The sequence below is a fragment of the Solanum tuberosum genome, unplaced genomic scaffold, assembly GCF_000226075.1.
Source record: "Solanum tuberosum cultivar DM 1-3 516 R44 unplaced genomic scaffold, SolTub_3.0 scf00096, whole genome shotgun sequence".
NCBI classification, from domain to species: Eukaryota; Viridiplantae; Streptophyta; class Magnoliopsida; order Solanales; family Solanaceae; genus Solanum; species Solanum tuberosum.
Window position 1 is genome coordinate 445,897 of NW_006239025.1, and position 27,369 is coordinate 473,265.

General features: G+C 35.9%; 3 protein-coding genes across 3 annotated transcripts; 2 read left to right on the forward strand and 1 right to left on the reverse strand.

The window, feature by feature from the left end:
- The first annotated feature begins 137 nt into the window (after positions 1-137).
- LOC102595112 (serine/threonine-protein kinase sid1) lies at positions 138-16,660 on the forward strand. Its single transcript, XM_006348205.2, has 22 exons — positions 138-312; positions 667-922; positions 3,669-3,725; positions 4,692-4,719; positions 4,812-4,934; positions 6,630-6,741; positions 7,129-7,166; positions 7,277-7,330; positions 7,547-7,615; positions 7,830-7,946; positions 8,129-8,197; positions 10,360-10,439; positions 10,966-11,094; positions 11,164-11,434; positions 12,088-12,180; positions 12,276-12,443; positions 12,951-13,078; positions 13,168-13,306; positions 14,834-14,958; positions 15,054-15,227; positions 15,579-15,623; positions 16,356-16,660. The coding sequence occupies exons 2-21, from the start codon at positions 828-830 to the stop codon at positions 15,613-15,615; spliced, it is 2,106 nt and encodes a 701-aa protein (XP_006348267.1). The 5' UTR covers positions 138-312; positions 667-827; the 3' UTR covers positions 15,616-15,623; positions 16,356-16,660.
- A 426-nt stretch (positions 16,661-17,086) lies between these two features.
- Positions 17,087-22,153, forward strand: LOC102580183 (ribosomal protein L11 methyltransferase). Its single transcript, XM_006348331.2, has 7 exons — positions 17,087-17,466; positions 17,983-18,066; positions 18,430-18,570; positions 19,343-19,408; positions 19,685-19,852; positions 20,716-21,042; positions 21,678-22,153. Exons 1-7 carry the CDS (start codon positions 17,179-17,181, stop codon positions 21,771-21,773), a joined length of 1,170 nt encoding a protein of 389 aa, XP_006348393.1. The 5' UTR covers positions 17,087-17,178; the 3' UTR covers positions 21,774-22,153.
- Positions 22,154-22,407: 254 nt separating this feature from the next.
- LOC102596892 (DEAD-box ATP-dependent RNA helicase 42) lies at positions 22,408-26,953 on the reverse strand. The gene is made up of 3 exons (XM_015309139.1): positions 26,645-26,953; positions 23,587-25,272; positions 22,408-22,843 (listed from the first exon to the last, which is right to left on the reverse strand). The coding sequence occupies exons 1-3, from the start codon at positions 26,711-26,713 to the stop codon at positions 22,778-22,780; spliced, it is 1,821 nt and encodes a 606-aa protein (XP_015164625.1). The 5' UTR covers positions 26,714-26,953; the 3' UTR covers positions 22,408-22,777.
- Positions 26,954-27,369: the final 416 nt, after the last annotated feature.

Genomic DNA, 27,369 nt, shown 5'->3' on the forward strand with positions numbered 1-27,369 from the left:
GTGAAATAGAGTCCAGCTAGTACGAAACTCGTAACGAATAAGAACAATCCGGTTTGACTCTAAACAACCCGGTTCAGTTCACAAAAAACCGGTCCAACGCAAAAATAATTTTTTTTCTCCCAATAAATGAATTACAGTAAACGAAACAACATTCCTTCTTCTCGCTCGATCCCCTGTGTATCAGAAACAGAAAATTACTTCAATCTTCGCTCAAAAAGGGATACAGAGATCTATGGATTCTCCTGCTAATTTATGTATTTACTCATGAAATTACTCATCCATCGACCGTTCTGAATTTATATTCATAAAAAGGTAAGTCTTCGATTCGGTGAAAATAATTTAGGAAAAATCCGAGCAGTTTTTGTAGTAATTTTTTTGTAATTTTTCTTCCTTGTAATAGCTGTTTTCGTTTTTGCAATGTTTAGTTTGGCACCGTCTCGCTATCGATTTAGAATTTGCTGAACTGTCATTGTTATCGTCTTCCACTTTACCTAACGAAGTATTATCCTTAAGTTTCTTGCATTTTGGATTCAGTGTTGTTTTTTATGCTTTGCAGATCTCAAATTTAGCTTCATTTCGCGTATTTATGTGTGTTTAATTGTTTGTAGTGTGAATCTTAAATTTTGTGTTATTATTGGTTAATTTAAGTAGTTAATGTTTTTTCAGATTGATTTTCCGTGCCAGAGAGTGAGATTGAGTGGCCACATTTTATGAATTTGTTAAACATTTACTGAGAGGAGTTGTTGAATGAGAAGTGCAAGCTAGGGGATGCTGGCTTCACTTCATCTACTGAGAGTGTGAAGGAAAAAAGGTAGTTGTGTATAAAAATGGCTGATGCAGCTGCTCTTATTGAAGCTTCAGGATCTAGATTTAGTGATCTGGAGCTCATTGGAAGAGGCTCATTTGGTGACGTCTATAAAGGGTAAGGATTAAAATGTTTATTTTGTTATTGTGTTTCCATCTTGCTTTTGTTACTAGGCATTGTGAATCAATCAGTTACACTTCTATTTCAAATTAGTTTGGGCAAATAATATGAATCTTCCACGTCCATGCCACTCAATTCTGTCCTGTTTCGTGCTACTAAAAACTTTTCCTTTTTAATAGAAACTTAGTTATACCTTTTAATAGAAACGGATCACGAATTTTAAATTTATTTGCAAGTGGAATTCCACGTGGAAACTTTGAATTTAAAGCGAGCTGACGTCCATATACAGAGCATTAACCACTCATTGTCTCAAAGAACAAACCTATGGGATGTTATACACGTGTTTTCTTAAAGAAAAAATGGTTTAAGACTAAATTGTCGTAAATGCTAGTAGTAACAATTAAGTAATGGAGGTACTGGACTAAAGCCTTCCAGCCCACTTGAGTGATGGCATGTATTTGGAAAATAGGTTTATTGAGTCCACCAGTCTTTTTATCACTGATTTGTGCCAGAGCAACTTCTATCCATATTGGCCCATAAACTTTCCTACTGGGTATTGTTCGTAAACTTTGGTAACCAAGTCATAGTATATTGGGTTCAAATTAATCTAGCAAAACTTTTTTGGCTGAAATGCGATAGAATAATATGGATGTAAGTTGTATACTTGACTGTATCACAATTAGTGTAAATTAATACGTAGTAGCATTTCACTTACTTTGTTTTTTAATATACCGACTAATACTTACTATGTATAGTCACGTGCAAGTTGTAACTGGATAACCTGGTATAAAATTTTTCTTTTACAGTACCAGTATAAACAACTTAAATCTAAAAAGTATAAAGCAATAAATTGTTTCTTCACTTGTTACTTGAATTCTAAACTAAAAGTACATAAAAAGTTGATTCTCCAGCAAAAAAAGAACCAATAGAAGGAAACTATCTCAAATAGGGCAACTCGTAATGCTCTCTTCCTTCCCGCCAGGATAGCAGGAATACTAAAGAGTGTGACATCTCTCAGTTTCTTTACACAAGCCATTATGTAATTAATCTTCTGAGGGATACCAGGACGGTACACACGTCAAGATATGATATTTGCTTTTGGGACTCGGTGTGCCCTAGCCCCTAGTGAGGCAGGGAAAAACTTATAAATGTGTCTTTTATGTTAACTTGCATAGCCGGAGGTTCGAATCCCTCTCCATCTGCTAGGTCATAAGTTCTCTCTTGCGTTATCTAGAACATTTCAACCCAATTGACAATTGTTACACAACACATATTTGGTATTCAATAGTGACCAAGCAAATATTAGACAGATTTTATCATAATACATATTTCTACTTAGTCCGATTTGACCCGTCCATTATTGACCATACTTGCACATTTGAGGTGAATTGAAAAAAGGCCGATATATTTAAACATTTGGGGTTAAAACAAATGATCAAGTCACGCTACAAAATATACTCTCGGCTACATTTAATGATAACAACTAAACCTTAATTATAACTAGTTGAATGTGCGTGTATGAATCCTTCATTTTCATTATGCTTTGTTCTTTGATAAATCTGCATTAATTCTAAGAGATTGTAAGGTTTTTGAAACAACTTCCTTGTTATTTCAGGCATCCTTTATCCATTTTCAGCACCTTTAATTGTTTTAAGTTGTTGCACCTATGTAACAACATTTAAATTTGCCTTAGAACATAGACAAATCATCACATACGACAATTTTCTCAGCACATTTTCTATGTGCTACTTGCATCCTTTGTCTAAATTTGTATTAAAGTGGATTTGAGAAGGAAAATATTCCAGAATGGTTAATTTTATGACTGTTTACTGGTGTGTACGAGTAGTATTATCCGCTGAAGTGTGTCGAATATCTTTTTGATAAAGGGAAGTGTGTCAAATATCTTGATGTTCAAAGTAGAAGATGTGCCATAGATTTGGAAGGGATGTAAGCATGTGTGTGTCTAACACTGTTGATAACCTTTCTCACATTCGAATGATTAAGTGATTATGAACAACTACTATGATGTATAGGATTTTGCAGAAATAAATTCATTTTTTTCACACAACAACATACCCAGTGTAACACGTACCTTACCCCTACCCTGTGAAGGTAGAGAGGCTTTATAAATTAGTAGATTAAGGACTTTGATATATGATGATTGTAATATGGAGGAATTGCGATTTGAAGTTTATAGGGGAAAATAACATACGAATTCTAGTACTGGATTTCTTATTTCGTCTTTTGTAATAGCTGGATATTGTCTTCTTGGTGAGACCAGAGTTCTAGATAATCTCTTGAAGTAAGCTAATTCTCTGTAACCAAAAGAAGGACATTTAACCTATTGCCAGTAGAAATAGGTTAAATGCCATTTTCGGTAAGAATCTTTCTAACAGCTCGTGGGACTTGAATGCCATTCTTTTTGATAACGAACTTGAAGGCCATCCTTTATTAGGTGGATAAGCAAAATCTAGTCTGTTCTGCATGGTCCCTAATCGCAATCAGTGTCTTCGTCTGTAGCTATGCAAACGGGGAATAAGTGTAATAGCCTGTCCTTTGGTAAGAGATATACAATAGTATGATAATAGCGATAAATATTTCTGAATATCTGAGAAACTCATGTCTAGACTTAGTGAAAGCTATTCTAGCAATGAAAGTTTTAACTTTTTCTTTGTTATTTCCACCAGCTTGACATTAAATTTTGTTGTTGAGATAGCATCATTTTAATTTTCTTGATTTGCAGGTTTGATAAGGAATTAAACAAAGAAGTTGCAATCAAGGTTATTGATCTGGAAGAATCGTGAGTATATGGCCTTGAGTACTTTTCTTGGAGTTTGAAGTTATGTTCTCCATGATGTTTTTTGGCAGGAGCTAGTGTTCATTTACTCTCCTTCTCCATGGAGAGAGAGTACAATGATAGTTTATATGGAAGCTGCAATGTTGTATTTTACCCTTGTTCTGCATATTTTGTATATCATCTGGTCCATAGATTATTTTCATGCACTTTTAAGTTATGTTTCTATTGTGAGAATAATCAGTCAAGGATATAGAAATGAGACTAGATTCCCTTGGCAGAACTTCTAAATAGGTTGATAAATTATGAGCTCTATCATCTTTTGTCAATTTTGCCAAGTAGGTTGGAAAATCGATTATTCTAGTACAATCCATACAGGAGAATATATATATTGATTCAATGGTAGCACAATCAGTGCAACTGTTCTAATATGATTATCTTCAGGTCTCTACATATTTTTCTCTAGCTAGTTTAAAAGCATGATGAGTCGAAAGCTTCCTTTCCATATATTTGTTATGGAAGTTGTTTCCAATAGTCTTTACTTTGATCTACTTGATTAGAGCTTGAATTGTAGTGGTCTTTGTGGTGGATAGACTGACCAACCTAACATTTAGTCCCTAACATTTGAACTGTGCCTTTGTAAAAAGTTAAAAAGATTGTACTGGAAGTCCATGAATTCCCTCAATTTTTTTGGGGTAGTTGAAGCACACTTAACTTCCAAGGTTTTCTGATTCATCACCGCTTAGACATCGACGGAAATACTTTTGCCATTTGTGTGACCTTTCATAAAAAAACTTGTGTATAAATGGTTCTAGTTGCATAAAGCAGTCTAAGCTGGGTGGAGAACATGAAACTAAAGTTTCATACAATAAAATTGCTTCATTGCATATTTCTTGTTAAGTTCTGTCCTTGTTATAAACTTCGTTACAGTTCTAGTTTAATCTGAAATGCCTTTTTATCATTGTCATTCAGAGAGGATGAAGTTGAGGATATCCAAAAGGTATGTTCACATTTTTATGGACTTATGTTACTCATTGGTGATTATATTAGAACATTAAGTGAGCAGGGTTTTATTGGATGACTTTTTTTCAGGAAATTGCAGTTTTATCACAATGTCGGTCTCCCTATATTACGGAGTACTATGGGTCATACCTGCACCAAACTAAGCTATGGATAATAATGGAATACATGGCTGGTGGCTCAGTTGCCGATTTAGTAAGTGGAAATATCTAAGATAATGCCAACCTTTCTGCCCTAGCTAAACAATTATCCTGGATACAGATTGAATATTCATCATAAAATAATGGGATTAACTTTGACTGTGAGACGGGGTGTTTAATACAAGATGTTATGTGTACAAGTGTAAATATAATGGGTAACTGCTACTTAGGTGGTGACTTCTGCACAAAGCATTTTGAATGCGGTCCCAAAATCTTGCAGTCAAATCTGTGTAATATGTTGTTTCTACTTCCCTCTATGTATTATACAACACGAGTAGCTCTAGTTTTTGTGCTGGGTATGTTGAGGTGAGAGGAAATCAATGATATGAGATAGTTTAAGGTTATCTATTACTTATCCCAGAAAAAAGAGATAGTTCTATGGTTTCTCTCATTCTGTCTGCATGTATCAGCATTGGAGGTTCCTGACTTGATCTGACAGACATTTGAAGTTTTTGAATCTTATTCTACTTATTGAAGGAAAATCTATTTCATTCTGGTAAAGCTTATAAAGGAAATAGTAAGTTTGGTAACTCAAGGCAAATCCTGCGTTGACTGGTGGGGATGAACTTAAAATGAATTGTAGTGCAGTTACCAAATTTGGGACTTATATAATTGAGCTTGTGAGATTACACTGGGTTGTTGTTTTTGTTGTTGTTGTATTGAGGGATAGAATAATGGCCTCTAGACCTAAAAAATATATTGACTATCAATTCAATAGAATTCAGATGTAGAACTTATTTAATTGAGGGATAGAATGACAGCCTCAAAACCTTATAGTATCTTGATGATTAATCGAAGAAAGTGAATGTCTTTGTACCGTAGTATAACATCCATCTCAACTCACTATATGGCCCTTAGCTATCACTAGATCTTACCAAGCTTTGGCTGCACAATGCTAAACATTTCTTGTTTCAGGGATCAGCTGGACCATTGTCAAACGTAGAGCTTGACTTTTAAAACCTTCCTTAGCCAAATTTGTTGAGTTAGTCTATGATACTCCACTGCCAATGCTATTTTGATTAAAAACTTATACCTCCTATGGGTTGTGTTACTTTTACTCTTTGAATTGCTAAACCTAAAGGGAATATAATCACATGTCAACCACTCAACTTTGTTTTGCTTATACCTGTTCTGCATACCTTTTTTTGGGTTGGGGTTTTGGCGATAAATAATTGCTTTTCCAACGAGGAAGAGCCTATATGCCATGAGTACTGAGAATATCCAGTTATGACAACATTCCTGGCCAAGTTCATTTAATTATATATACAAGAGCAAAGATGGTTAGTGCTGCATAAATGGATAAAAGCTTGCAAAATACTCTGAATCTGGAAATTTTGATTACTCCAAACACTATTGTGTTCCGCTCTCCCCAAAGCTTCTTCAATCAAGGTACCTTGCACCAAGACCTAAGCATTTCATAGTATTGTACAGCAAAGTGCAATTATCTTTTTTTTTTTGTTATTTAGGCTGACATATCTGTTGGTGTTCAGCACCTCCAGCCACACTATTACATTCCAGACCACGTATTATACATGTGTATTTTTAAAAAAAATAATATTTTTGATGAAGGAAAAATTATAGGTGTGTTAGTTTTGTTTCACTAAGACACGTTGGTCCACCAGAAGCAAGATGTCAGTCATGTATTTGATGAACTCTTCTCTGTATACTTACCTAGATATTGTTTCTGCAGATTCAACCAAATCAGCCATTGGATGAAATGTCTATTGCATGCATTTTACGTGATTTGCTTCATGCTATTGAATACCTCCACTCCGAAGGAAAAATTCATCGCGATATCAAAGGTTCATTGTTCTCTTTGTAGCTAAATATTGATAGCCTGGAGATATCTACATTGGTATTATCCATGGGCCATTTCTACCTTACTTTTTTATCTTCAGTTTTATTTGCTAAAATGTTGGCCAGAGCTTTAGATTTTGTATCAATGGGCGGGCCAAACTTGATAATCAGTTTTTGCCATGAGGATACCACATTTTGGAATTTAGATGCTTCTAGGTGTTAAACTGCAGCAGTTGAGATCTGTTTTTATAAATTATATTATTCCTCGGATTGGAAGTTGTCTCAATTTGCTAACTGCTTCTTCTCTTAGTTGCTAACAACTTATTTTTCAGTCTGAGGCCCACTACCCCCTTTTCAATTGTGGAAATGACGTAGGTTCGATGTTTTTGCAGCGGCTAATATCTTGCTGTCAGAAAATGGTGATGTGAAGGTATATTAACTTGATCCTTTATTATGTTTCAAATTATATCTGAGAGGAAGGTAACTATTGGTTACTATCATGTCGGTGTGTTTCTTGTTTTCTGATCTGCTCTTCCACAGGTAGCAGATTTTGGCGTTTCTGCACAGCTGACAAGGACAATCTCTAGGAGAAAGGTACAATTTGCTATACTTGCGGAATTTGTTTTTTTGACAAGCAGACTTTTAACTTTTTTGCTCAATCACACTGCTGACTGCAGTATCATTTCTTGTTGAGTAGTTATAGAGGTCTTTGGGTTACATGCCATATGTTTGCTGGAAGTTGCATTGGATATTGTCGGTTAGAAGTAAGATCAAGTCAGCAAGTTATGCTAATGTAATTAATGTTTGCAGACATTTGTAGGAACACCATTCTGGATGGCACCTGAAGTAATTCAGAACTCAGACGGATACAATGAGAAGGTATCTCTTGAACTGCAGAAATATATGGAGTCCATTTCCCTTCATCTAATTGTTCCTTTCTTCCTTCTTCCGGTTCCTCCGTGTGTAGCTCTTAATCTTAATCCCTTCAATTGCTGATAGAAATGATTCTTGTTGAAACTCCTGTATTAGTTTTTCTTTGTATACTCTTGCTTAAGGTTTGGGCCAACTACTAAGAGCTTTTTCTTCTGTACAGGCTGATATTTGGTCACTTGGTATAACTGCAATTGAGATGGCCAAAGGGGAACCCCCACTTGCTGATTTGCACCCCATGAGAGTACTTTTTATCATACCTCGAGAAAATCCTCCCCAGGTTATACTTTTGCCAGTTCAATATTTTAGATTTTCCAATTATTTTGTTTATCCACCTTTGATTTACAAGTCTCTTCTTTTTTTGTGATACTCAATTTTTCTAAAAACTGAAATATTAGAATTTCGTGATACTCTTTTGTTCTATAAGAGGTAGTGTTTACTATCTTTTCTGTTATTGTGCAGCTAGAGGAACACTTTTCTCGTCCTCTCAAAGAAATCGTGTCCCTGTGTTTGAAGAAGAGCCCTGCTGAGGTAGGTTCCACTTTTTGTGCTGCCAATCCCCTTGTTTTTTTTTCTCTCTCAACGTCTTTGTTTCCGTTTTGTGCCTGACTATTATCATACTTCCATGTGCCTATAAGTGTTTCTCTATCCATGCAAAGAAAAGAGTTGGAGTTCTATTCTTTTAAGTAGAAGTTGGTCCAGAAAGAGTAGGTGCTTTTGAACAACCAGGGCTTTCAGTATACAGCAGTTACACATTGGTCGAAAGCTATGGATCTTCATTGATTGTGTCACTCAATCTAAGTTCATCTAGACCCATATTATATAAAATAATAATAAAAAGTTCTAGAAGTTCTCTATAGTGTAGGTAAATAATTTTAGTAACGTGGAAAAACTCCCGCATTATGAGCCATATGCCAAAAATTAGAGAACCTACGTAAATAATATTAATATGGTTATCTACAAATATCACTTGATAAGTAAACTCTACATTTTTATTTGGATATAAATCTCTAACATGACTAAAAGGCTTCTAGAAAACATAACATATGACAAGTTCCTTACTAATTTGTATCACCTTTATAGATCTTTTTCTTCTATTGTTCCCTATTTTTCCTTGAGCCTTCATGGTTTCCGGAAATTGTAGATATTCCGAGAGGACTGAGACAACATTCTTCTATGTGGTTTTATGTCTACCTCGTTCTTTTTGAACTCCTTCACTCTTCATTTCCATTCTCTTGGAAAGTTGAGCATAGATATATGAACTTTTTGCATTTAGGCATTAGAATACCATTTAATCTCACCTCAACATTGCTCTTATGTTGTTTAAATTTATAGTGCACATATTTAGTCTTGTTCATATCCTAAAACATTTACTCTTGAGAGTTCTTCTCCACAGTTCAAGATTCTGGTTGACACCCTGGTTTCGGCAATTTAGTACAATATCTTCGGTAGATAGTAACACCATAGGACCTCAATGTCCGTTTTTGTTAATTAGCTCATCCATTAATAGGGTAACCAAGTACGAGCTCGATGCCGATCCCTAGTGTGCACTCACGGTTATGAAAACTTCATTGTATCTCCTACTATTCTCACAGTGACGACTCCGTACGTATCCTTTATAACATCATATATTTAATATGAATTTCTTTCTTCTCCAATACCCTTCAAAGGATTTGCCTGTGCTCTATGATATGCTTTATCTAGGACTCTAGGTCAATTAACACCACATATAGATTGTTTTTCATCTCGCAATAAATTTCTATCTGTCTCTTACCAAAGAATGTAGCACGTTATAGAATTACCTGTCATAATCCAGACTGCTTCTCGGTTACTCTTGTAGTGTCCCCAAGTCTATCACTCTTTCCTAAAGTTTCATCTGATGGGTCATAAGTTGAATGCCATGATAGTTCGCACGACTTGAAATATCTACTGTGTCCACATATATTGGAATTAGGGTACTCTTCCTCATTTGTTGGGTATCTTGCCACTTCTTATTATAGCATTAAGTAGCTTGATAGGCCATCCTACTCCAATCTCTCCAAGACATTTCCGATCTGTATTATATACAAAAGTGTGACATTGGGAATAAGCTGAAAAAGTGGTGTGGACAACCTAGGACTACTTGCTGACAGCTGTAGTTTGCTGTGCTAAATAATTTATCCTCCATTGTTAGTGCTTTATATGGAGAGCGAGCCATTGCCCAAATGTTAAAGCACTTCAAGATGTGTTCGTGATGGTACATCTAATATAGGTGCCTATATATCCTTAGATGCGTAGATAATATTACCAATTCACTTGATACATTCTTATGAGTCACTTCATTCTAAGGGTCTAAGAAGGAAACTGTTTGTGTATGACCTATGGGTTTATATAATCATTAGTCTTGGTGTTTGGACATTTTACAATTGGTAATTACTACAAGCACCTCAAAATTTGGGTTCTAGTGTAAGCCAATTTAAGACACTATGGATCGTCACTAGTAGAAGCATAATGCTGTATGAATGATCTACACATTTTAACCTAAGCCTTTTTATTCGTCTTCTATCTCTGCGAACACTGAATTTATCAGGAAAAAATTCTATGCGACGGTTTTCCTGATTAAAGTTGTCAAACTCTTATTGTGTTGAGTGATATATATATCTTTGTTATGATTAGATTTTTTTCTCTTATTCTATGCTTTCTATTGATCCTAGAGGCCAAGTGCAAAGGAACTGCTGAAGCACCGTTTTATAAGGAATGCAAGAAAAAGCCCTAGACTGTTGGAGAGAATCAGGTGCATCCCACTTCCTGACATTTTGTACACCTACACCTATTCTTTGCATGGTTTGCTTTGGTTAAAGGAGTTCAAGGCTTTGTGTGTTGCTATACTCGGTATCATTTGATTCTGTAATACTCCATTAAATAGATATTTTTCCACTTTCCCAAAATAATATCTACTTCTAAGGTGGTAATTTTTATCTCATGCGAACAAAATTAATCGAGTCCCACTTTAATATTTCACAAGATGACTTTAAGACCAGAAAAGCAGAAAGGTCTGACCTGCATCTTTCCCTTTGTTAGCATTAAAATATTCATTATTCAAATTTTCTTTCTCAGCAATTGTTCCAAAGTCAAATGCATAAAATTTTGGGATAAAAAGGAGAAACTAATGTCCTGTAAAAAAAGAAGGGAGTAAATGATATATTGGTATACCTTTTTTTGACTAGTTAGTGGGTAGAATATAAGGATTGTTTGCTTAATGATACAGGGTCAACCAATGTATTTTTTTCCCAAAAAAAAATTACGTGTGTTTCTTGCAGGGAGCGCCCCAAGTTTCAAATAAAGGATGATATGGATTCTCCTAGGAATGGACAGAAACCTGTAGGGGAAGCATCGGGCACCGTTAAGGTGACAAGAGATGTGGGTACTGAAGACACTGTTAAAGTCAGGTTAGTGAAACCTCTTGGTAAGCTTTACTGTTATCTGTGGTGATTCTTGGCTGAGTTTTACCTTTACAGTGGCCAGGGGAAAACCCTAAAAACTGCTGGATGGGACTTCAGCATTGGAGGATCATCTAGTACTGGAACTGTCCGAAGTGTGAAACCACCGCAGGTTAGAGATAGGAAACCAGAAGTTCCATTGAATCAACCTGCTTCAAGAAAAAATCTGGACAGTGGTAGCAATTGGTCCTCTGCTTCTGGAACTGTCCATTATACTTCATCAGAGGGTTTCAACCAAAAGGATGGCGGAGATGTAAACATCGAGAAAGGAGATTATTCTCATGAAGATGTATTGCTTTGTTCTCTATAAGTGTATTTTTCTATATGAATGTGCATACTTCCATCTGTGTCTACCTACTTCATATCCTATTTCATATCCTTTCCTGAAATTTAGAAGCTTGTACGAAGGAGAAAATATGATTACAGATCCAAGTTGCAGGAGAACGTATGTGTACTCAAGACATCCGAAAATACAGTAATTGATTCTGCAATGTGGCAGCATGTTAGGCTTTTACTGTCAGGATGACCTTATTTAGGTGGTTTTACAGTGCTCTTCATGCACTAAAATATTGCGACACACTTGAAATAAAAGGTGGATGAATCCTGTCATCTTCAACAAGTTCTAGTGCACTGCACTATTAGCCAATGAAATAGCTACATCAAATGCATCAAGCTTGTGCAAATTCTTCCTGTGGCTAAGAGAAATCTCTACTTAACCTTACAGATCTCCCAAAAAAAGCAATATAAAAATTAAAAAGGAAAGTAAAGAGCTCTATTGTTGGCATTCTAGCATGTTTGAGCTTTATTGTTGGCAGTTTAGCATGTTTGATCTTGATATTTTAAGAATCAGAAGTATTGACAAAAACTGTTCAACATTGCTCTTTGCATATTTTTTTTCTGCTAGTTTCTTCTTGCGACTCTGTTCTAATCTTCAATTTACAGGAGGAGTTGTCGGTGAGTGGTACTGGAACTGTGGTTGTGAGATCTCCAAGAGGAATCCAATCCACTTCTCTATTCAGTGACCAGAGCTCCCTGGTATTGTCAGCTTTTCTACCACAATTTCTTTACACTCATCTGCCAATCTTTTTGGCATATTTGCCATTGACTACTGGTGTCAATTCACTTTGCAGTCCAGTAGCACACTTGCTTCTTTTGAGGATGCTTCTTCCAGTGGCACTGTAGTTTATCGTGGACGTCATGATGACCCAGATTCTCCTCGAACGCCAAAATCTCGGTTAGGAAATCAAGAGAGATCTTCAAGTGCATCACTTGAAGACAGCTCAGCAAACCTTGCAGAGGTATCTCACTTCAGAATTCTTAATTCAAGCTGGTTTCCATTTATGGAAAATTTGTCTTAATTAAAATATGCTAAAATCCAACAACAACATACCAAGTGTAATCCCACAACCACAAGTGTGGTCAGGGGAGGGTAGTGTGTACACGGGCCTTACCCCCACCTTGGTAGGTAGAGAGGTTGTTTCAGATAGACCCTCGGCTCTAAAGTATGTTGAAATCTGTGGGTTGATTTTTGTACTACTAGACTTTGAACTAGGTATAGGGATGGCCACAAGGATAATAAAGACGGAAAATGTGTAGAACTTTTATCAAGAAAGGATCATATATAAAACTTCATTCTAGCAATAGTTTATTCATTAGGTTGGGATTTCTTCTTACATTTAACAAACTTGCATATTTTTTCCACTCTTTAGTTCTGATTTATTAATCTAATTATGTTAAAAGTCCAACCAATATGACATCTTTCCGTGGTTTGTTGCATAAAGCTTATTAGATGTGAACTTTTTTAGGCCAAGGCGGCCATGCTAGCAGGACTGAAGAAGGGAAATGTTAGAGACAGATCAAAATTGGGCAAGGTGCAACGTGATGGGCTAGAAAATAAAACAGAACAATCTACAATGAGCTCTGATTCTTCTAGGTACACAAGTTTTTGAAGCTGAAAGATGGTCTGAAGTTGGTTTATCCTAGTTTCACCATTTCTTCTCTGAAGCACCATAATTTTTCCAGGCACTCGCGTGATTATCTTGATGCACAGAAGGCGTTTTCAAGATCACGCCATACAAGTGATGAAGAAGATGGTGCGAGAACATATCCTGCACCTTCATCTGCCACCTTATCTGTTCTCCTTATTCCTTCATTAAAAGAGGTACGGCTTGAGCTTTAAGTTACCTTAGATCTCTTATGGGTGATATTTTATGGGAGTCATGCTAGATGAAGTTGAGGTCTGTTGAGCTATGCTTGTTTAGATTGTGATACATTCATATCTGTATGCATACTAGACTATGTGCTGCTGGTCCTTTTTCCATCACAAACCTTTGTTGTAGGCCTGATTTCCAGCACTTTCTGGGGCTTCAAACAGCGCATATTTGAAACGGAAAGGGTTCAAAATTTTTTGGGATAAAAGGGTTTTTAATAGAATAATGCCATTGAGTTGTATTAGTATGAAAAGAGCTGAAGAAAGATGAGAAAGTAAGGCTGGAAAATGGTGGCAAAAATCAAAAGTTCAACTAACCATAAAAATCAATTCCTAGGTGGTTTAGGCATCACTACTAGGTTAGAATTGCATTAAACAATCCAAAGAGAGTGTAACGATAATAGGACATTGTAATTGCTGATATGTTTATAATTGAGCGCACTACAATGGCACTGGTAGACTTCAACGAACTCATCTTAACAAGAAGTATTCATTGATGAATTTGGAACCAAATACTTGTACTTGTATAAAATCAGACTATCTAGACTAAGATATTGATTAAAAAAACTCTTGGCTAGACTAGGATAAGAAAGGGATTATCGTATCTAGACTCATAAAAGGACTTATAATCGGCTATTTGGCAGATTTTTTTTTTTTAACTGCAGTAATTCAGAAAATTTCTGCAAAGAACTATTATTGCCAGAAAAATCTAGATTTCTTAAGCTGAAATTAGGAAAAACCTATGTATTGTTGATTGCATACTAAGATGAACAATAAATGGTATACATATACCTTCCGTCATACTTTTGGGACATAGGTGCCCCTGCCGTCCAAAAACTAGAGTATATATACCCTTTATACTAACAGACATACACGTGTCATAATCTTATCCACCGATCCGACATTTATTAAATATCGGATCGACGGATAAGATTGCGCCACGTGTCCCTATTTAGTCTTCTGCTAGAGTGAAGGGCATATATGCTCTAGTTTTTGGACGGTAGGGGCGCCAATGTCCCAAAAGTATGACAGAAAGTATCTGCATACCAATTACGATAGTTGGGGGTATATCTGTCCTTTTTCCCTTACTTTTTATCTATATTGTCATTGAAATAGTGGTGGTATGGTCTGATGTGATCTGAGATATCTTGTGATCGAAAAATTGAGAGTGAACCTAATAGATTTGACCTGAATCGTTTTTATCTTTCAAGAAACACATACTGTTGGCTTTTCACCTAACGTGAAGGCAGTTGATGTTCTACCAGATGTGGAAGCAACCACTAATGCTTGCATTAGGGTAGGCTGTCTACATCACACCCCAAGGGTGTGGCCCTTCTCCGGACCCTGCGTGAACGTGGGATGCTTTGTGCACCAGACTGCCCTTTATTTACTTCTATCAGGCTCAAAAGTCAAAAGCCTAGCACATAATTGCTCTTCTGATAATTTTCTCACCTTCTCTTCATTTATCTTGGTGTGTAGGCTGCTACCAGTGAAACAGATGGTTCACTCATGCAGGCGATGGTCGGCTCCTTTATGGATATGGAGCGCATGAAGGCTGGTTCTTGCGATCTGTTCATGACTAGGTTGCTTCAGCGACTAGCAAGGTTATTAGTTAGTCCACATTATGCTACCCTTGAAATATAACTTAAATGTATTTGTTAATAATAGCTTGTCTCAAGAGAGTTGAATCCCATTGCAGTGCAAAGGATCCGTCTTTGAAAGATCTGCAAGACCTGGCTGGTCGCATCTTTTCAAAGGGAAAGATCGAAACAGAGAGTACAAGTACCGAGTCTGATAGCAAAAAAAAGCAGCAGAGTAAAGAGCTTAATTCAAATGCCAATTTGAGTCCACTGGCGAGGTTCTTGCTTTCAAGGTTTGTCTAAAATGTCATCAAATATTAAGTTCTTGTAGTGCTGTGAAAAAATTACCGAGGCACCAAATAAATTCCTCATCAAAACATGCCTATTTTTAAATTGCGAGAGCCAAGATGAGAGACTGGATGTAAGAATTTACATCTATTTTTCCTCCGTTTCACGATTATTTTGAGCCTCTTTAGTCTAATGCCAGACTATTCATTAAGTGATGTCACAGTATTGGATGGAAAATTATTATGCTTTATATATCTAGAAATATGAAATGCATATTACGACATGCATCTATCTAACTAAGGTTGAAGCATTTGCTACGCATGTCGTCCTAAACAAGTTCGACCTTTCAATTGCAGATGGCAAGGGCATGCTTCTCGAGATCAAAATTCCTAAACATTGAGGTTAGATTATTGTTTCAAAATTTTGCCTTCTCCAATGTTGTTTGTTCCTGAATTATTTTGATTATGTGTACATATCATTTTGAGGACATCTGTAATTTCGTCCTCTGATTCAATTATTTTGGGGGTTTTCCTAATTAAAGATTTTTCTTTCTGCTTTTTCTTTGCAAATTGTAATTTAAAGCTCTATTTTTCTGTTAGAATTTATCCTTTGATTGGGCGTTTTTATTGCTCGATGTAATAGTAACAAGCTTTTTATGTTTTTAGTGCTAACCTCGGTGTTGCAACTTCCTGAAGATGTTGTAAATGACACTTTGACATATTGTTAGTTAGCTTGTTGATTTTTCCTTCCTCTTTGGTACCTATAGTAAATAACATTTCACTTTCTCTATTCATCCTTGTCGCTTGTCTTTGTTTTCTTTTGTATAATCGTAGTGCACGGGCCAACTTGGGCATACCGAAATCAACTAGTTTCGGGTACCTGCAACTTCCCACCCAGTGTAGTATTGTGTAACTGTCCACCAAATGGACAGATGAGAAGAAAAGAATTCGAACCTGAGTAATTGTCTACCAATTACACACCCATGGATGAGTTCTGTTTTTTTTTTTATTTTATAAAAAGAAGTGGTTTCACTATTGTGGTGAGAGGTTAGGCAAGGTTTTCAACCTGTATGTTAACTAAAAGTTCTTTGATTAATTGGATTGTTACTTCATGCATTCTCTCTTCTTGTTCAGCTAGGCCGAATTGGGGCACACACTTGAGATGAGAATGACTCAACCCACATGTATCATTTGATGAAAGTACTCGGGGCAAACTCCAAACTCAAAAGCACCAGCTGACGATAGTAATTATTTTTCTAATGAAAAGTGCTGAAATTAGCTCGCGATAAAAGTTAGCCATACCCTCATTTCTGATAAAGATATTGTCAATGTGGATAGGGTAGCGTGTAAAAGGATTAATGTATGTGTATGATTATAGAAATATTTTTTCGGTAAGTGTAAAAAAGTTAAAAAAATAAGTTATATTATTTTCAAATTCAGAAAGCTGTCATTTTTAAAAAAAAGGGCGAAATTGAAATTGATGCTCTATGGTACAACTACAGATGAATTATCATTCAAATACATAAATTCATGTGGCAGGATGTATCCTCACAATGGCTCTTTTACTACAACTGTATATATACTTGAACAATAACATCACCACTATGCACTCATAATCGCTTCAATCTAATATTTTACAACGATCATTAACATGTTAATATATTTTGTATGATCAGAACCTTAAAAAATAACAACAATTTTTGAGTTATTAAATAAAGTCTACTACCTATTTTCTCTTTAACTTGATAAAATTCTTGTATATGGTCGTATATTATTCTTTGAATACTTTTATTTACTTGAGTTTCCTCAAAGGACCCAAAAAGAAAAAGAAAAAGAAAAAAAAGGCAACCTTCTTTCTTATGCGATATTTTAACGGCTTTCCTTTCACTTTGGTATCCACCCATCGTACTAAAATAGTATATGGCGCAAAAATAACACAGAGCTAAACGTTCATACCATGACAATGGTATTAAATTCTCTTCGCGGTCATTTCTTCAAACACCTTTCGTACACTAGCAGTACCATAATCACCGGCCGTTTCTTCACCGGCCGCCGCGTTCACAGGCTAATTCCGTTCATTCGTTTCTCTAAATCCTCTGCTGCACAAAGATACCAGCATTGGAAGCACATCCAGACTGCAGCTAAATTTTCCACGTTATCTTCTCCTTCTTCGGAGACTCCGGCTAGTGATTCATTCACTTCTCCGTACCTCTCTGTTCGCATTTGCTGTCATAAGGATAATGCCGTAAGTTAATATGCTCAGTTTACTGTTTTCTCTTGCTTGTTATGCTAATTTTACGTGTCTCTGCGCACATACAAGTTGTCAAGTGAACAATTTTGCTTGTGATAAATTGTTATATAGGCTGTAGTTCATATACTGTTGATGTTGAGAAGGAATGCTGAATTTCGAGCATCAGCAAAGTGCCAAAAATTACTACACTAGTTAGTGCGTTATGGAATAGGTGCGAACTTGGTGAAATACTACATTTTTGTAGAACTTTTAAATTATGTGTAGTTTTGAGTAGTTGAGTTGAAGACGGTGGATGCATACGCTGTGTGAAAACATACATCCGCCTTCGTGTATTAGGAAATTTGGAGAGTGAAACTACCATGTAATCTTCAGTTGTGTTATGTCAATTTAGAGCTCTGGTAGTTCGTGCTCAATCCCTAAATGGACAGTAACTGTGTAATATAATGCAGAAATTATCTGTACAACATATATCAAATTGAGCTTGAACTTCTATTTCTGTTTTACTATCAGGATATGCTCTCAGAGGCTCTTTTATGTTTTGGAGCCAGTTCAACTACTGTGGATGAAGAAGAAAGCAGTGAGAGAAGTGATGAGGTAGAGTCTCCATTATTCTATTCATTAATGATGTTTTTTAGGTAGGACGAATCAAAAAAGGCTTTTGATGTTTCTGCGTCTGTTTCTGTGTGCATGCATTTACCTTCTTTTCGCAACTGAATATACGTAGTGGTTCTTTGTTATGCATCTTATTGGAGAACTAGTAGCATACAATTGCTCTTCTGGGTAATTTCAATTTGAGGTGTTCAGAGCTGTTTAACTTTCAGTCACGTGTGGTGGAGTTTATCATCATCAAACTTCAGCTAGCATTTAGTAGTTACCCCCTAAATATGTTTGACTGATTTCTCTCAAACTTCTGATTTGTATTTATTAACTTTATTTTCCCTTTCTCCTACCTCCCAGATTATCATTACTTCCATCTTTTCTGTATGCAAAGATGTGAAAGACTGCATTTCACTTGCTGCTGATTCTATAGGGTTGCAAAAGATACCTAGTTTTGAGGTTGTGATGCATGACCACACTGATTGGATAAAAGCTACACAGGTCAACATTCTTTCCCTTGCTAATGACTATTGTGTTGTGTAGTAATATAAGAAATATTATATTGATCTTCCACCTGCATATTTATGCCTAGCAAAATACATGCACTGATAATCTTGGTTTGACAAGGGCCTCAAATCTTCTTTTTTTCTCCAAGACTAATAGCAACCAGCAAGATTATGATCAATTACCAACTTTTATGGTCTTTATGGACATGCAATCAAGTTGCAGTCTAGAGTCAATGTCTGCAAATTTCAAATGTGCTACTTGCCAACTCTTCTCTTTCTATTAATGAATTATTAAAAATGAACATGAAGCTGGATACTGTTTGTGTCTTGATTATCATGTCCATTTCTTGTTAAAAAGCATGAAATGAGAATGAGTTGTCTTGAAAATGCGGATGACCAAATAATGATTATCCTCTTAAACGGTCCCTTTAGATCATCTTTAGCATTTAACCAGTAGTTTAATAATCTGGCAAATCTCCCTGACCTTTGCATGTTTTAGTGAGTTACATTAATGATGAGGGATCTAGACGATTGGTTCTTTACCAATCCATTGGAAGCTTGCATGCGAATGCGATGAATTGATGTTATTATGCCACTGGATTCCTGTATCTCTTAATTTCAACTGCGTGTTTGGAAGCTAATAGAGCTTCTGACATCATTCTGTTACCAAGTCATGGCGTCTATATGCGGCACATGTTATCATCTTGGTGACTGGTTGAACCAGCTGAGTTAATTTTGATCTTTCAACCATTGTCAATTAATTGCAGGAATTGTTTTGTCCGGTGGAAGTTTCTGATGGACTCTGGGTGGTGCCTGAATGGACAACTCCTCCAGTATGATTATACCTCTCTCCCTTTGTTCTTATCACATGATTCAATTCGTTCTACACTCAGGCCCACAGTTCAAAGTATTATGTTAATATTCAATCAAACTTTCATATTATTGTCTCATGATTCTGCGGTCTTCCCGTTTTTAGTCCTCTTGGTTGTCGGTCATGAATGCCAGTGTGCACATTGTCGTATTTCCTCCATAAGAAATTATTCATACATATCTATAATATGTGTATGTTCTGTAGATATATGGATAAAGAGCGTGTGCTTGTATTGTAGGATCTTCAAGCAACAAATATAATCCTAAATCCTGGTTTGGCATTTGGAACTGGGGAGCACCCAACAACTAAGTTGTGTCTCCTCCTTCTGCGTGATTTGATAAAAGGAGGAGAACTCTTCTTGGACTATGGAACTGGTTCGGGTGTGCTAGCAATTGCAGCTCTTAAGGTACTTGGGTTTTCATTCAAACCGCGCTCTGCTGAAGTTAATGAACTGATTCCTTATAAATAAAGTTCCACCTAAAACTTATCCTTGCTCACTAAATCCAGGCCTTGCTCCTCTCCCTGTCAAAAGAATTGATCTTGCTAGTTTAATAACATAATTAAGGAACAAAGTCTGACACAAAAAGCACGATGAACGTCAAAACTTCTGGCATTTGAATAATAGAGATGTGAGTCTCAAACTAAATCTTTTGAACTTTATGAAGTGATAGATTAGAAAGGGTGGCGGTAGCTGTGGCAAAGGACCAGGAAATGTATTGAATTTAGACATTGGGGTGGTGAGGTGACAAATAGATGAGGAACAATTTTCAACTTCTATTTTCTTCTTTTATTGCTGGATCATTTTTGGGATTTTAAGGGCTTGCTTCTTTCTTTCGATTCCGTGAAACCGCTTCCTTAGACTTTTAATTTCAATTCTAAACAAGTGGATGGAAGTTGAGAAGATTGATTTACGAAGTCTTGGTTTTGTATTGAATCTAAGTTGGAAGAGAAAAAATGTTCAACGTTTAACCTGATTCGGTAAAAAATAGTTGGAGAAGCACAAACATTAGTACTTTGAACTAAACTTGATTTTTCTTGAAAAAACTTATATTCTGAAAAATGCATTCTGTGAACTATAACTTGATAACTGTACCTGAAACAAAATCAAAATTCTTAATCTGTAGGAGATTCCATCAAATTCACGGGCTGTCTACTTTATTCACAACTTAAATCTGATTTCCTTCTGAAACCTCAAACATTAGTTTTTTGAACTCGTCATTTAGTATCATGGTGTTGCTAATATCTTCATTGTCAAATATTTATCTGCAGTTTGGTGCAGCTTTTTCAGTTGGTTTTGATATAGATCCCCAGGCAATCACATCTGCTCAATATAATGCTACTTTAAACAACATTGGACATGAGGAATTGCTTTTATATCTTGTTCCTGGCAAAGGAATTCTTCCCTCTGCAGATTTTAGTTCAAGTATGGACATTGATCAAACTGCCTACGATGCAGAAGTTATAAATAACAGGGGAAAATATGACATCGTTGTGGCAAACATACTATTGAATCCTCTGCTTGAGTTGGCAGATCAGATTGTGTCCTATGCAAAGCCTGGTGCAACAGTTGCTCTTTCCGGGATCATATCTGAGCAGGTATGGACATTCTGTTTTATAGTTGAACTGTAGTGAAAAAGGCTTGGGGATACATTTGCTGGTACCACAAAGAATGAGGGAAAACTACAAGAATAATGCTGTCGTCTGATATTAGCCATTATTTGCTTAACATCATCATCTATTACCCATAAAAGATAACTAACACCCTATACTTGTATCCTTCTTATTTCGTGTCTGAAGTTAAAACTCCACTTCATAGAAAACGATAAGAGTAAAACATGTATATGGCAATACTCTACTTTACTATCTTTTTGATAGTCAACAGGTTCTATAACTTCCTTTGCTATTTGTTGTTCCTGGATTTTCAAATGACATGACTCTCGGTTTCAGTAATTCAATACTCATATCTAGTTCCTGAAATTTGTATGTATGCTTAATGATTGTCAATAATTTCCTCTCAATTATTCAATTCATCCATAGGCATTTTCTCCGATGAAATTACAAACAGTATTGGTATTGGTATGTAAAGAATCATGTGCATAAGAATGAGACTACAACTATGAATGTAGATTATTATATCTGTGTTTTGTTTTTGTGAAACAAGAAAAAATTGTAGATTACCTATTGCAATATTTGCATTATTGATTTTTCAATGTGATAAAATTCTTCTGCAGATTCCTCGCATACTAGAAAGGTATTCACAATACCTAGAGAACATTACAGTTTCAAAGATGGATGACTGGGCTTGCATAAGTGGCTTAAAGAAATGACATAACAGCAGCTAAAGGACAACGGAGGTTCATTTTCTAATGTTGTGGAACTTGAGATTCTACAAAACTACGGGAGTCAGATGTAGATCGAGCCCTGGAAGTCCTCTCCTCGCAGCTCCCTGCGTGAACTTTGCAAGTCATTTGACTTTCTGAGTGCATGGCCAATTATTCACCTCTGTTTATTTGGACAGTCTTGGAAACCGTTGTAAAAAAACCACCTACCTACTTCACTAATTGCGAGTCGAAGTCATACTTACTGAAGGTTGTGTGAAAAGAGACTGCCTCAAATCCCCAACTTTATCAGTTATTTAGTATGTAAATGGCTCTGTAAACGATATTTTCAGAAGCTATGAAGTTTATCGAAAGCAGCTTCTACCTCCCATTGTAGTGGTAAAGTTAGTGTACATGCTACCCTCTCCGTACCCCACTTAAAGGATTACATTGGGTATGTTGACACAAGGTAGAATACATGTGGGCTGTGGCACAGTTGTGAAATGTAATGCTCATAACATCCCTAGTTGCAATGTAAACTCCATCTACAAATGAATAAGATTCGGAGGCTTTAAGAAAAAGGGAAAATATTCATTTGTTTAAAATTCTCCAAAAGTGACAGTAACAAAGGATTACAGCAGCATAAGCATTTAAGACGTTCCAGTCAATCACCAAAAAGTTTGAGCTGAATCTGCTAAATTATAAAATTCAACACACATTTAGCAGATTGCAGCCAAATGGGGAAAATATCCTCTTAAATATGTTCTCAATAACTATGGAAAATATTAAGTACATCCAAATAGAACGACACGGAAGGAAATACGAGAGCTTCATTGTGAAATGCTTAAATTTTTATTCTTTTTTCTGTTCTACACAAACATAGCTAAAGATATCTTTGTCCATCAGCTTTCTTCTGTAGGATAAAAGAGCTCATAGCTTCACAGTCGGGAAAATGTTTTTTGATACACAAGCATTCACAGATTAAATTGGCATGAAAATTTAACTGAGCCACATCACCGATTGAGTTTTCTCCTGGACAGAGCAGGGGCCCTCTTGGGGATGTAGACCTTGTAGTTTACCTGCCAACATCATCATGTGAAGATAAGGTCAAACAAATGGAATCACAACAAATTACAAATGTCTCAAGGGTATTGGAGATGGCAAGAATACTCGAGCTTTGTAAAGACTAAATATATAAGAAATCAGAATATTGAATTTCCCATCATCAGTCCATCTATGTATTTTATTTGACAAAGACGAGCTTTAAGGTGACTCTCATAGACAGTGTAGTTAAAGAAATCCTGAAGTCCCAATAGGCGGAGACTTTGAACACATATTTGTTTCTTCTCTTTAATTAAAATCAGGTAAGAGTAAGTTCAACGAGAAATTAGCTGAAAACCAAAATATAAATACAACAAAGCAATGTATATTACCATGTATGTTTGGCAGAGGTCAGAAATACGAAAACATATGCAAGTTCTATCTCTAGCAATGAAATCCCAGTAGAGTAAATCCTTGTAAGTTTTACCAAATACCATGCCTGGGAGAGAGAATAGTTTGCTCCCCCGTCCCCACTATCAGTGTTTGGCTATTGCTAAAAGAAATCTATAGTTAGAATTACTTAGTAGTCACTATTACTTCATTACAACTGATGATTTCTACCAATATCTCTAATATTCAGATCATTTAAACAATCAGAAACAATTTAAAGAATCTAAACCAAACAGGCCATTTATTTATTTACTTGTAGGATTATTGATCAACTGTGGAGTTGAAAAATCCCAGCCTAACATGCATAAATAATGAAATACGAATATAATACCTGTACCGTCTCACCACCCCTCATTACAGACATGGTCTTTTGTTCAAATTCAGAGGCATCCTTGGTTTCATCTGGCTGGTGTTTTGAAGTAAGTCCATCAGATGTGGATCTGACACTAGAAGTAGTTTCTACAGTAGGACGGATACCGGCATTAACAGCTCCCATGTCTAAGTTATCGCTGGTCCCAGTGCTATGAACTCCAGGTCTCAAGGGAACTGGTGTTTTAATTATGTTTCTCTTGGAAGCCAATGGATTTTCCTTTTTATATGTCTGTACTGTGGTACTACATAATAGTTTACCAGGTTCAGGTTCATTGCTAAGAACTGGTTCAGTGGTATGGTTCTCCTGTTCTGGACTCTCTGAGAGTGCTGATCTATCAGCAGGTTGTGTAACACCCGGCTCAACGCAACCAGATCCTTTTCCATTATTCTTTTCAACTGGAGTATTTATCTCAATCTCTGTGGAATGAGAAAATTCCTTAGTAGTTACAAGCTTGCTTCTACATTTTACAGCTTGATTTAAAGCCAATCCATCTTTTCCCCCCCGCTCCAGAGACTTGTATGGTACAACCTCAGTCTTCAAAGGGGATAAGTGATTAACATCACTGCCATTCTTTGTTTCCTTGGCACCAGATTTTAAATTTGTTTGAAACTCTTTACGAAACTTCTGCAAATTCTCCAACGCCTTTTTCCGTAAGACAGTCTCAAGATCCTCAATTCCTGTATTAGCAATATTATCAGAATTCCCACTCTCACCTCCATTATCATGACTTGCTTCTTTGACTTTATTGGGTTTAGGATCCAGACCACCATCAACTTTTGTGGGGCCAAAAGTTTCATCAATTATCAAATTTCCATCCTGCATTGTTTGAATGGACGGGAAACAAGAACAAGAAGCTAATTTCCCTTTAATTTCCAGGTCATTATTGTCATGGTTTCTGCATGAAGGACAATCATGGTGCTTATTCAAAATCTCTTCTTTAAGCATATCTGGTCCCTGCTCGTCACCCTCTTCCTCACGTGTCTTTTCTGGAATAGTAACAACAGATCTTAAGCGCTTAGGAATACTCTCTTCCACATATTCCTCCCCATTATGAGTAGTATTACAAGAACATGAATGATGGTTACATAAAGAACAAACTGGTCCCCTACTTCCGCTCCTTCTGCCAGTGCTTGGCTCATTATGAATTTTCTTTTCTTTCATCTTTTTTCTAGACTTAATCCTGGGAATCTGAAGATTGGTGTTCTCATTACCACTATTAGTTTCATCATGGCAAGTGGAAAAGCTTTTAGAATCTCTACCTCTGGAGCTAACACTATTTTCACGTCGGCAACTAGAACAACTTCTTGAGTCACTGTTAGTGGAGCTAATACTAGCGTGTCTCTTTCGCTTTTTCTTCTGCACTTTTCTCCCATAATCAAGACTCTTTCTATTTGACCTTTTTCTTTTCTTTACAGGGGGTGAACCCTCACTGACATCTCGGCTTGAGGATCTTCTCTGGGTTCTTTTCTTCACGCGTTTCATGTCACGTGAGTGCCTACGTCTTTTCCTACTATAATCAACCTCTGAATCGGAGGACAAAGACTGTGGACTGCTAGAATAATCAGAGGAAGCAGAAGATGACGAGTCATCCTCAGAACTGGATAACTTCTTGGATTTGTTTCTTCTGCTTTTTCTCTTCCGTATCTAACCACACAACACATGAAGATGTATAATGAAGGATAATAAATTGGAATTGCCAGCGACAAGATGAGAATGTATTGATAAGATAACAGGAGGTAACCATACATTGTTCTAGAGAAAGCATGCCTAATATTAATTAAAAATATAATGCAATTTCTCATGAAAACATCTCCATGAATATTTGGGTATTAAATATATTCAATAAAGAGTATACAAAGTGTGCTGGCATGATCAAGCATTAAAAAGTCTTTCATAATTCTTTCTTCTGAGTGACAGTTAAGGAATTACAAATTGACACAAAAGAGAATATATTTAATACAAGATCTTAGATATCTGTTTTTCCATGGTGGCTTCTAAAATATACCAAGTATTAACAGGTGCAGATAATTGTTTCTTTTGATAAAGAACTCTAGATTTGCTCCACTAAAGTTATTTTACGGATAGTGCAGAAAACAAAAAAATACAAAGAACAATAAACGATTCATGGAACTCTAACTATAGTGATTCAAATGATTATGCAATGTGACTTAACACTCCCACGAGCGACCATGAGCTATATCACATGAAGCCTTATATTACCGATTTGTATATGAACATATGTTTAACATATTTACATGAAAATAATCCCTTCTAAACAAACTGGAAGGAGTATAAGTATTGTACCCAAAATAACCAGCCTTTTGAACTACTTTTTGACCCTTAATCTTGGAAAACAGTTTCATTTTAATTTTTAGCTAAAAGAACGGCTATCTTAACTTTTATCCCCAAAAAACATCCCCTGATGATACACACATGAAAAGATCCGAGGGTACATATAGCTTATGTTGTTCAAACTCTTCAAAAATGCCGCCGTGTGTGTGTTGTATCCTCCAAAAAGAAGTGCATTTTGGGAGGATCCAACACGGGTGCAACGGACATTTTTGGAGAGTCCAAGCAACATAGCAGATAACTAACCATTAGTTTTAATTCATTTCCCTATTACCACCACCAGTAAAAAGAGAACTATTAGCATCACACATTAACAAATATTCCATAACATCACAAAAATTAATTCAGTAAACAGAAAAAACATAAGCCAAGCAAATTAAAGGAGAATTCTCATAGTCCAATGAACTTTTAAGAATATTGAAAATAAAAACCATTTTATTTGATACAAAACAAAGTTCAATAACTTTATGGGATAAATTCTCATAGTTCAATAACCTTTTAGATGAAGATAAACCCTAAAATACATAACTATACACAGAAATTCAAAACGAAATAGAAAGAAAGCAACACACCATACAGGAACATTATACATAATACTGAGCAAGCGAAACGAATGTTATTATGTGAATAAATGGAAAGCATCGAAAAGGAGAGTTGAAAAAAATACCTTAGAGGAAATTTTGAGTCTCTTCTTTTTGGAAGATTTTTTCTTAGATGAAGACTTGCGTTCTCCCATTGTGTTCGGATTTACTTCTTCTTCGTTAACAAAATTGCAATAGCAAAAAGCAAACCCCAGATAAACGAATCGATTATTGCGATCAATATCGGAAAATCTACAGATTGTGAATTCGGATTTGGAAGAAGGAAAGGAGTTCCGTTTGGTTTGGTGAGAGGATCTGGAGGGTGCCCAACACACTCAACCCCATAGATATATAGTATCCATTATCGTATCAAACTGCACCTGCTTATCTCTAACTTGTACTTTACCGTAATATGTATGTACTTAATGCTTGTCAATACCCCTAAACTCCATTTGAATTATTTGTTTTATTTTCGAACTATTAATAACCTTAAAAATATCCTTTTACTTAAGTAAAGAGATAAGAGTCTGAAACTAATAATTTATGTCAAATTCAATGGCGATTTCAATACTTCTTTCATTTTAAAATAAAACTCTCATACCAAAGAAATTGTATATTTTCTTATTATTATTTTTGTTATTTTGAAAATTTTCAAAAAAATCAATAGCTCACAAACCATATAGAGATATAAACTACGAGTATTAGGAAAGTCTATTCATGAAAAAAAGAGACCAAGTGGGGGACATACCCTAACAAGTAACATCCTTTTTGGATTCCACACTCACTATACCAAACTCATTCGAGTGAAATT